The sequence below is a fragment of the Morone saxatilis genome, unplaced genomic scaffold (genome assembly GCF_004916995.1).
Source record: "Morone saxatilis isolate NCDOM2014 unplaced genomic scaffold, NCSU_SB_2.0 Contig4, whole genome shotgun sequence".
Classification (NCBI taxonomy): domain Eukaryota; kingdom Metazoa; phylum Chordata; class Actinopteri; family Moronidae; genus Morone; species Morone saxatilis.
This window is the reverse complement of record NW_023339984.1, coordinates 1,353,083-1,364,635: the sequence shown is the minus strand read 5'-3', so window position 1 is coordinate 1,364,635 and position 11,553 is coordinate 1,353,083. Positions and strand designations below refer to the sequence as shown.

Sequence of the window (11,553 nt, the reverse complement as noted above, 5' to 3'; positions counted from 1 at the left end):
CAAAGAATATCAAATTTTTCACCAGGCCTGACCACTTTGCCAAATAAAATTGAGTTTTCGTATATGTTCAGGGGGGCAAAAGAGCAATCAAAGGCGCTAAAAATAATAATAGGTAAGAAAAATAAGAAACGAAGCAATTTCAATAATTGCTGCTAATGCAGCTCTGTAACTGCTGGATGTGTAATTTACAACTTATGATGTGTCACTGTTGTGTTCACAACTTGTTTCTGCTGCCCCCAAGTACCCAAACAAAGTTATTGAAGGTTTAACTTTCAGTTCAGTTGCCATGGTATCTAACGCTGCAGGCCAAAGCTTTTGTTGAGGCTTATTGATCAAAGAATATGAAAGAACCTCCTCCTTACTAATCAAGCTGTGAGGAACCAAAACCCCCACTATTCTTACTATTATACTTACTTTGCATGGAAACCTATTTTATTTGAAATATCGTCATTCAATGTCTATCCCACTCTGGTTATAAATATGGCCTCCAGGCTACTTAACATGTTCAATATCAACTGCATATTAAAGCACATAAAATATATTCACACTAGTATATAACCCATTGCTATTGAATAAGAGAGTTGCAACACACTGATTTCTCCCCAAAAATGCAGTAATGTCATCAATTTACCAGAGATCGTGAAAATTAACAGCGTTCAATACGTGAACAAGTCAGTGTTTGGAACTATTGGTTTACCTACGATTTGTGTTGCTTTCTCCTTGTCCCATTACAACAAATTCTTTGCATCGAGGCTTTGTTTAATCCATATGACTATATACAGTCATGTAGTGCACTGTATTTTGGACAGGTTACTGCCACACAATTTGGAGAAAGAAGATAGTGAGGGGCAAAGAGAAGACGTTACCAACTAGCTGTCCACAGTCTGGACCAACTGTACTGTGAACAGTACAGGAAGACACCGTAGTAAAGTTACCGTAACATAAATGGGGACTTATTTATTTTATTATAACACACAACCTTTCAGCAACTATTTTACTGATCTACACACTTTGACTAAAGTAACATAACTACCCCTCACACACCGGGAAAAGACTCACTTCCCACAACAGACCCTCTAGACTCATCTTTCCTTGAAGGGGAAGGCTTGGCTGGTAACACACAGTGCGGTTAGGCTGTGGGTGGAGGAAGGAGCCGATCCTTTACTTAAGTAAAAATACTAATACCACAGTTTGAAAATACTCCACTACCAGTACAGTGAGGGTACAACAGAAGCATTTCCTCCTCTGCTGTAAGAAACCCTAGACCAATCTAAAAGACCTATCTTATTTTCTCAATTGCATTTTTACTATCGCTCTATTGCTACTGTTGCTTTATTAAAGCAAAAGTATTTATGATTTGATTACTCAATAAAATAATCGATAGAATACTCGATTACTTAATTAATCGATAGCTGCAGCCCTAATTGCAACTCACTTATTCAACAACGATGGGTGCTTTTATTTGGTTACTCTTTTTAATTATTATTGTCAATGCTTTTCAAATTCTAGTGCTGTGCTTAGGTTCTGTAACTTTGATTTACTGAAAATAAATTAATGCTGCATTAAATAAATTTCCCAGCAGGAATCAATCATTTAAATCACAGCTGTTTGTTACAAACAGTTCTTAAATGTACACAAGTGCACAGTTGAACTGGTAAAGTCAAGAGTTAATAGAGCAGAGTGGGTAACCGGCTTTGTGAGACCAGCGTTCCAGTCAGTAAGCCAGATGGGGAGCGTTTGGGGACTCTTGGAAGGACTTTAAACAAAGCACATTGGATAATTATAGGTTTTTGGAGTTCTGCCAGATATATCTATATATTGTCAGAATTCTTGGAGAGGTGCTTATTGGAGTGGCAGAGTACAAGGAAATAAATTAATTTCCCTTGGGAAAGTCTGTTTAGCAGTTTTAATTGGTGCTTGGATAATATTAGGCATCATACCTGCAGCGAACCTGGAGTCCATCAGCGAGCAGGTGGCTCTGATCGGACGGTGAACGTGCTGCCTCGGCCAAAGGTTGGCTGGTGGCAAAGGCTTATAATCTGTCAGCAACGGAGGAGAGAACACAGTCACAACAATGCCATACTGCCAAAAAACTCTGACTACATGGAGGCAAGGTGACTGACTCTGTTGAACTTACACTGTCTGCTGACAGTCCAGTTTCGAGCAGCAAGAGGAGCATGACTCTGCACCGGTAGGTGACATTGACCTACTCCAACAGGGGCTGAACTCTGCTGCCAGTAGAGGGGGTGCTGCATGGGTAAATCTACAGCTGGGACATACAGAAACACAGAATAACAAGGTTAGGGTTAGACTTAGATACATCATCACTGATCATTGACTAGTTGTCAATAGAAAAACCTTAATTTTTAACAAGATCTTTTGATCAGAACAAGAAACCAATGGAAAATTGTTTGTGCCAAATGGTGATGGAGACTCTTCTCACTGATTTCAACTGGGCGGGAGTTATTCCGTTCACAAGGATCAGGATTTAGCAGCACTTAAATCAGAATGTTGGGCAGTTGTGGGTTTGTTTTTATTGCCAGCGCTGTCACTCAAATCTGATCAAACCACACCCACTTTTCTTGATGCAGTTTTTGAAACTACAAAAAAATAGTCACAGGATGCAGGAAAGAAAAATAAAAAGGAGTGAGAAGCAGAAATTGGGTCAATTAGGAAAAAGCAACAAATCTGACACTAGGTAGAATACAAAACACATAGGAGAGCAAGTATTTACTGCTACACAGTGTTGGTAGCAGTGCTGCTACACAGTGTTGGTTCGATCCCCGGCTCCTCTCGCCACATGTCGAAGTATTCTTGAGCAAGATGCTGAACCCTGAATTGCTCCCGATGCTGTGCATCGGTGTGTGAATGTGTATGAATGAGGTAGTTTTGTTTGATGGTTTAATGGTGTGAAGCGTGAACTGTGGGTATAGGTAAAAGCGCTATTGAGTGTCGTAAGACTGAAAGGCGCTATATAAAGTACATAGAAAAAAATAAGGGCAATTTTCGATTGAATTGAATATAGCGATGTTGAAGTTAGTTGAATTACAAACAGCAGCAGAGAAACCAGAGCATGACTTGGTGATTATTCTTTCTGGCTGATTAAAGGTGGGCAGGGGGCTTTTATAACTCTCAAAAGGCTCTTTATTAGCTATTGTGAATTGGCAAACAGCTGAAGGCTCTCCTCTGAATAAGGGCTGATTGCTGTACCGATGCAATCAATGGACCCTGCCAAGTGGGCAGACACGTCTGATGGCCATGAAAAATATAAAATGCCTGAGGGAAAACAACAGACACAGGGCTTATGAGAATTTTAAATCAATCAATCAAGTCTATTTCCATCAATCAAGCTTATTTGCCATGTGTATTCATATAAAAAGTACAACCACATGTAATCCTGCCAATTTGAGCCCATAAATAGAATAGGAATAATAATAAATAAATGATTGGGGGCAGAGGCAGGGGATCTAAGACTCTCAGGAAAATTCTCAAAAGCACTTCCTGAGCCTCTCAGGGATGGCCTGGTGTATCCAGTTTCCTACCGCAGCAGTTATCCAGGTGGTTGGGATCATCATTCTTCTAGCCATAGTCTTGTATGGCATCTTCCACTGGTCGATTGGCACAGTAGGCAAAATGTAAAGGGTCCAGTATACTGTAGTGAGGAGCAGATGCAATTCTTTCACCAGCCATTCAAAGCACAGTACAGCGGGCATGACAACAAGAGTGGACAAGTACAATGTCAAATCCGCCCCGAAACAACCAGCGTGAAGACTGAGTTTTTACTTGTCCAGTGGTCAAGTAAATTTTCCTTCCAAGTGCCCTACAAAAAAATCCACCTGTACTGGACAAGCCTTAATGTTGCATTAAGACAAAAAAGACGCCTCGTCTTCTAAGAGTAAAAAAAGATCTATAGAGCTCTGTCAATGATTATTAATGATATCCTAGTCTTTTGCTTCTCTCTCTGGCCTCCTTTGGTACAAGTGTTCACTTCAGCTTTAGCTAGGACTCCACAGAGCTCATTCAAACTAAATTGGAAGAATGCAAGGCATGCATCAGTGGTTTTTGTTGGAGAAGGGAAGTTCACAGAGGTAGCCCGCTGACTGTCATGCTCAAACCTGGTGTAATGAGGTGAGACAGTGCTCATCCACACTTCACTGGGATTTATCTGCTTGTTCACACTGCTTGCATTTCATCCTTCAAGCTCCCTCTGGTCCTAGGAGGAGAGTGTATTTTAAAGTGGTGGTTCTTCATCATTAGATAAAGGATACCTGATCCACATTAGGCCCACAAATCCCTTTTTGATCAGAATTAGTGACAGGGGCCAATACGGATAGATCACTGATCACAGATTTGTATCAATGCAACATGCTTAATTTCAAATCACATAAACCTTAGACCGCTAGTAATTAGTCATCCTGTGTGTAGTGAGTGTCACACTGTGGTCAACATGTAGTTTTGGAAGCTTCCTACTCTCAAAAAATACATGGCAAATGTCTGCTAACAAAAGCAGAACTACAGCACTAAGAACTACAGCAAAAGAGACGTGTATCTTTACAGAGGTATGATTCCAGTTTTTGGAAGCCTCAAGGTGCAGCCGATGCCTCTTACAATCAAGTCGTCTTTTTTAATCCAGCGCAGTCTACTGTTTGCTTCCATGAGTGTTGCAGCATGTTGCAGTATGGCTCTATGTTTTCAGTAATAACCTGTTCTTTGTGGAGTTACCATTGGCTGTGATTACAGTTTTGAGTCTACCAGCGTTTCTTACCTGGATTTGGGAAATTGCTCACATTATATTTTTTTTAACCATACCATTATTTATTCAGGGTGTTTCAGTTGAGAGCCAAGCTCTCTTGTTCAGAAAATCTCTGATCCTATTACACACATTCACACCTGGAATTAGAACTGCAACAATTAATCAATTAGTTGTCAACTAGTAAATTAATTGCCAACTATTTTAATAATTGATTGTGTTGAGTTTTTAGGAAAATAATTCTGATTCCACCTTTTTAAATGTGAATATTTTCTGGTTTCTTTGGTCCACAAACTGAATATCTTTGGGTTGTGGACGAGAAAATACATTTGAGGACTTTGTGAAACAATGATCAACATTTTTCACCATTTCCTGACATTTTATGGACCAAATAACTAATTTATTACTCGAGAAAATAATCAAAGGTTAATTGAAAATTAAAATAATTGTATGTTGCAGCTCTACATGAAACCTGTCAAGTAGAACCACAGCCTGATCTAATGGCCACTGAGCACCAGTATTATGCACCTCGGTGGTGGTAATGAGGGAGTGGTAAAAGTGCTGCTGTTTCTTTCCCCACCTCAATGTATCTTGCTGGTTTGAGGATCGGACGACCAGTCACAAGCCTGCTTTTCTAACCTTTAGGCCATAACTGAACCTCTGAAGCTCACAGGTCTCTAGACAACTATAGAGAGTTTATTTGACTTCTTAACTTGTTTCTTTTGCTCAGACATTCCCTGTGAACTGTGCGACTTCATACCAACCAGTGTGTTACTCTATAAATCACATTCGATTAGCTTAACTTGTGAACCACATTTTGAAGTTGCCTCAAGGAAAATAAGCGAGTCCATTACTTTGACATAATTCATCATGATCATCATCAGGGCATTTCCATTAGCACTTTAGCACAAGTCAAATCATTTCCACTACCATTTAAAACGCGGTGTGCGCGGTGTGTGCTCGAGAAGGAGTATCTCCAGAGTGGGGCCAAAATGCGCCCGACCCCCTACAAGCGGGTTGCAGTGACATCTTGTCGACAAACCCCTAACAACCCCCCTTCTCACCCTCAAACATCAGTATGTTCTGAGATTCCTGTCTGTACAGGAGAGCAGAGAGAGAGACACTTTTAGAAGCCTCTGAGCGTTGAGCTCTCAGTACTTTTGTAGCTTCTACCTGAATCTTTGTGGTTTTAAGTGGTCCCTGTTTGTACTTTTAGATATCAGCTTTATTTAACGGTTTCCTGTTCTATGCTGTATAAGTATCGTGTTAAGTTCCTGCTGATAAAAACCCCACATTTTCTAATATAACCAGGGACTTATAAGAATTTATAGGAAGTAAAATGTGTTTATTACCAAATTAGCGGCTATTCTTCAATAAAAACAAATCTACATGTGCTATAGAACGTAACCGCAGTGAAACAATCAGAAACTTATGTTTTATTTATTTCATTCACTGCTTTGTTCTCCCTCTCTTTATTCAATATTGACCTCTCTTGACCGTCGCTGCTCTCTCTTCCTTATACAGATGCACCTTCAAGTGGGTAGCCCTGTCCTAACAGAGATGCAAATCCCTGCCACCCTGGGCTGGTGCGCCGAGTAACACCGAGTCAAGCCAAGCCAACACGTGTATGGAAAAGGACTATTAGATTAAAGTGGTTGGATGTGTACTGATGTCACTACTTCTACAAAATGAACTACTATGAGGGCAAAATACACAATGCTGGTGTGTCTCTTACGTATGATAGGAATTAAAAATGGTGTCTAACATTTAGCTAAAGTTCAGGTAAAACGTATTTTAAACTGGGGATGTACCGAAGATGGAAAATAATAAATGTGTGGCTGAAAAGACAGCTAGAAATGTTAAAAAGTTAAGTGTTACTCACAGTCTGCTATTTATTGTTTATTATTTATGTGCCTTGGTTAATAAAACAAAATGTTTTAACTTTTAGTATGCACAATGGCACCAATTTGAACACATCAGGACATCTCCTAAACTTATTTTATATTTTAAAATTGGAAAGTTTGTAGCTGCAAGTATGCAAAAGCAGGCAAGTTTTGGAGAGAATGATGAAGAATAGGTGGAAATAGTGTTCATCAAGCCCAGTAATTCTCCAGGCATACAGTAATTCCACTGTAGGTAGACTGGTTGGAGCTTTACCTCCATAGTGGTCATCAGCAGGCTGTGCAGGCTGATTGGCGAAATGTGTTGGCAGCAGCAGGGGTCTGATGTTCACTGCCCTGTCTTCCATCCACATGTAAGACAAAAACAGCTCTCTTTAGGTTGAACTATATAAACATATATAGTTATTATATATATATATATACAAATATATAATTATTAATTGCCTTGTGTAAAGAAAAACAGATTAAGGCATTTATAAATAAACAAGAGACACAAATCAGTCTTTTCATACATCTGTTATTGCTAATGCAGTACTTCTAAATTGAAAATAAATTATGAAGGGTTATTTAATAAACTTCACATAATTACTGTCTCAAGAGCTCACACAAAACAGTATGCAAGGTTTACTCTAATTGATTAAGTCCCAACACAAAACCTTTTTGAACATAACTCTTTTTCCTTTTATGAGAAACCTTTTCTAATGTAAGCTTTAAGAGCATCTGGCTTGCTCATTGTTTAAAGACCAATAGACTCGGATTGGTCTTTTTCCAAAAAAATTTGGCATGCAGACAATTAAACCTCTATCATTGTACTCCCTTTGCTTGTACTGGCTGTTTTTTCTCAACTGTCGGTGAATTAAGCATTTATTTCCACCAAACCAGAGTTGGTGATTGTTGGAACAGTGGACTAACAAAGATGGTTTTTATTTTTTATTTTATTTCTGTTCACCTTGAATGAAGTTCATGTTACAATGATCAGCAAGGTAAATTTACTGTTTCTGTTATGCTGGTGGCGAGCGATAGCGATATGATGGCCATTTCGGATTAAACAGAAGGTCTATCTCTGTAGGGATACCTTATAGTGTGGCAAAAACAAGCTTAGTGGATGTACTTTGACGGGCACATTTGTCCCCAAGGATTAGCTAACATTACATAGACACAAAGATGAGTGCAGCTGCAAACTTCACTTATCCCAACAGGCATTAAAATACATCTGTAATCTCCTGTCAGATGATTTGGTGACTAATTTCAGATGTCCCTATGCACTCCTAGTTGTTGTCAAAGTCACATCTGCACTGCACTTCTTTGCAAGTGACCAGCCAGAGTTCTATTGAAGGTATGAATGCATAGGGGCAGCTGGCATTAGTCTCCATCTGACAGGAGATTACAGATGTATGTTACTGCCTGGTGGGATAAGCACACGAGCAGCCCCCTTTCCTCAGGAGAAAACCGTTCACTTCTCCAACTTGCAGAATCCACCATTTAAATAGCAATGTGTAAGGTGTAAGCACACCCTGGGAACGGGAGATGACACTCTGATTGGTTTGGTCATTTGCTTTTGTCAAAGTGAAAACGGATCTCTACAGTCTAACGGCACCTAAGATGGACATTTTCAACATGTAGTACGGATTTAAATCAAAAGATTGTTTATTTGATGTATATTCACAAAGAGTAACACACACACAAGGCCAACAAGACCACAGACAGGATTTCTTACCTGAATTTGGAGGAACCAGCTGAAATCTTTCTGACCTGAAGTGACTCTGCTGGTATCGGACCAGGCCATGTCTCTGGAGGGGTACTGAGATAAAACGACAGCATAGGAATAAATGATGTAAATGAATCAAACTGATGCCAGTGAGTCCTAATGTCTGAGTGACTAAAAATAAGAGAAACTTGATTTTACTAACCTGAGTTCAGCAGGGGCCTCGGACGGGGCCACTCGGGTCTGATATTGTGGTGTCCAAACTCCTCTATGCCACCCTGAAGTACTAAACATTCAGACATCATCTGACAACACCTCTGTCACAGAACTGCTTCATGCACCAAATTTCACACTTGACGGTCAATATAGAGGGCTGCAGGAATGAGTCTCAAAATCATGGAAATTAGTTTACTTTTTTGCACTTTTGGTTCTCTCTCCTCGAAATAAATAGGGGTTTTTTAATGGGTTTTTGATTAGATTCCTGAAATAAGGTATTCAATTCACCTTCAATCTTAACTGACTTTAAAAGCAGTAAGATATTCAATACTGCATGTTATAAGAGACTTTCTCATTTTGCCCAGAAATCAAAGATTACCTTAAAAATGGCTTATGTGCTGATGATGTGCTGATGGTAGGCTCTAGACTTCCTTGTCTTCTTTTTTGATAAATTTCACCACCTAACTAAAAGGATTTTTGCAGCAATTGTCGTCTTCCTTTTAGATTTGTTTCTTTCATTTTGTGTGTGCAGCTCTTCCAGAAATAGAGGACATCCTTATCATTGCAAGAGCCCATTTTGTCATTTGAGTCAAACTGACAGGGTTTTTGAAAAAGAAAAAAACATAAAAAGCTTCCAATGACGTCCAGGGTGGTAATATCAATCAAACATGTTGTGTGCCTACTTATATATGCAGAATCCATCAGTTCAGGGAATGGTGTTCCTATAGACAACCCCTGAAGTAGTCAGGGGTTGAACACAGAGCACAGTAAATATAGAGTCAATAAACCATGTCAGAACAGAGGTGCAGCAGTCACTGGACTGAACCATGCTCCATTTGAAATGGCAGGCCAATAACATGTCAGCACTCAGTATATCAGTGGAACAGCTGTGTGTGCATTCACCTTGTCCTGGGGGGGAGGGTGGGTCCTGCAGGTCAACTCCCCAGGCGTCAGCGATGTGCTGCAGCAGCAGGCTGCTGATGTGTCGATGGGCCAGTGCGTCCCAGTGGACGCCGTCGGGCATGCGGTGCTGCAGGCTGAGGCGGAAGTGGAAGTGGAGGTCGAGGACGTCCAAGCCGTAGGCCTCTGCCAACCGACCGCTGTAGAAGTTGGCCTCAATGATGTCATAACACAGCGAGGGGCCCAAGTGACTCACCTGTTGTGATTCAATAATACGCAGTTCATTAACAATTTAACATTTGTGTTTGGTAGTAATTCTTGTTAATAATTCTATAACACTGATTGTCTCTCAAAGTGCATCTATGTGCATTTTAAATTTGCACATAAAAGCTAGTGATACAAATTACATTACAAATTAATTATGAATTATCGGGATAATTAAATTACAGCCATCAAATTATTGAGCCATAATAATACTCATTTATTTTGAATTCTTATGCACGTGTGATAGGCTTTATGTTCTATGAAAGCCAAAGTATGTTTGTGATTGTGAAGTAAATGTTTTGATTATTATTTTTTTTTAAAATTTGTATTGTATTTGTATATGTATTTGACATGTTTAATGGTATGTATCTATTTGGTGGCCCAAGTGTCAGGTTTAATGCTGTAATGTTACAGTTTGAGTACATGGACCAGAGGCAAATAATGAAACCTCAGGCCTAAACATTTTAATAATACATTATATATAATATTTGGAAGGGATGAGCGTGATTAGTCGACTAGTCGGTTACACGTTGCTAATCCCACTTGTCCCTGCACTAATGCCACTGGTTTTAAGAGTCATCTTTGTCCCACTGTAGTCCATACATTTGGTTACTGCGGTCTGCTTTGGGATTCTACCAGCTGATTTTACTCTCTACCCATCTAGCCTCAGAGATGGTTAGAGATGGCACTAGTGAGGGGAAACAGAATGGTGGAGCTAGCATCGAAAAGAAAATACTCAGAGTATGGTAAATTAGGATGGCATGCCGGTAATGTAACTGCCCCTTCATCAAATGATCAGGATACTGAGGTCTCTTTAAGAGGTGCTGCAGTATTGTGTTCTATCAGCCTCTCTTTGCTTTCCTGGAGAAGTCTATAGATTGTTATTTCTATTTTGTATGTATACAGTCAGAATACAAAATGATGATGTTTAAGAAAAGGTAATCACCTCATTCAGCAGCCGAAAACTCATTAATTCCTCAAGGCCAGTATTTAGTGTTATCTTTACAGATAGGAAACTCTGCAAAGCAAAACCCACAGTTCTGACAATGTTGCTATGGTCTCTCTCAAAGAGCAAAGGTCCAAGCCAATGTGAGAACATTATATAAGCCAATCTCTTTATATGCTTTATCTCTGCAGCTCTTCTAATTCCACAATGCCAATATGCAGCTGCTCATTTCCCTGCTCTCTGGATGAAGGGGCTAATAAGTGAAATCAGCTGGTGTATTGTTTAGCTGGAAAGAAAACCTGCAGGCCCATAGTTGTGATACTCACTTCAGGCACCAAGAATCCACCCTTGATCTTCTTGCCAAGCGGCATGGCCAGACTCCACAGGATGAGACAGTCATGGCGAACAATAGTTTTAATCTGGCCAAAGAACTTGTGGAGGTTCTCTTTGTACTGTTGGAGACCCCCCAGGCCATACCTGACATAGCAAACGTTTAGAAAAACACATTAGTGAAAATGAAGCCACCATACATACTTTGGCAATACTAAAAAATGTCTTATTGTATTATGAGTTATTATGAGTTTTAGTATGTGATTTGGATGTCCACTGACTACTACTTTATAATGTCCTCCCACAACTAATGATTTTAAGGGTGCTCCGGTCAGGGTTTTTGAGGCCTATCACCGATCACTAGAAGCAGTATCAGCCGATACCGATGACTGCTTCTATTTAAAGCCTTGTGTTTATAGTGTACGCACACACGCACACAACTACACCTCTAATACACACCGGCTTGCCCCACCCCGCCTCTCTCCACATACAGGCTGCTGACCCCATTAATTTGTTGGTCAGCAGTAAGTTTTATATGGTA

The 11,553-nt window shown here is 39.9% G+C and overlaps 1 protein-coding gene across 2 annotated transcripts in view; it reads right to left on the bottom strand.

Moving 5' to 3' along the window:
• Positions 1 to 1,940: 1,940 nt before the first annotated feature.
• The window catches only part of LOC118338092 (PC-esterase domain-containing protein 1A-like), a gene marked incomplete at its 3' end in the record, with an annotated part of 18,724 nt that continues 9,111 nt past the window's right edge, over positions 1,941 to 11,553 (bottom strand). For both annotated transcript variants that reach the window (XM_035675276.1, XM_035675277.1), the window contains 7 exon segments: positions 1,941 to 2,039; positions 2,138 to 2,269; positions 6,908 to 6,991; positions 8,369 to 8,452; positions 8,562 to 8,642; positions 9,476 to 9,728; positions 11,009 to 11,159. In XM_035675276.1, the coding sequence (XP_035531169.1) occupies positions 1,941 to 2,039; positions 2,138 to 2,269; positions 6,908 to 6,991; positions 8,369 to 8,452; positions 8,562 to 8,642; positions 9,476 to 9,728; positions 11,009 to 11,159 (884 nt within the window).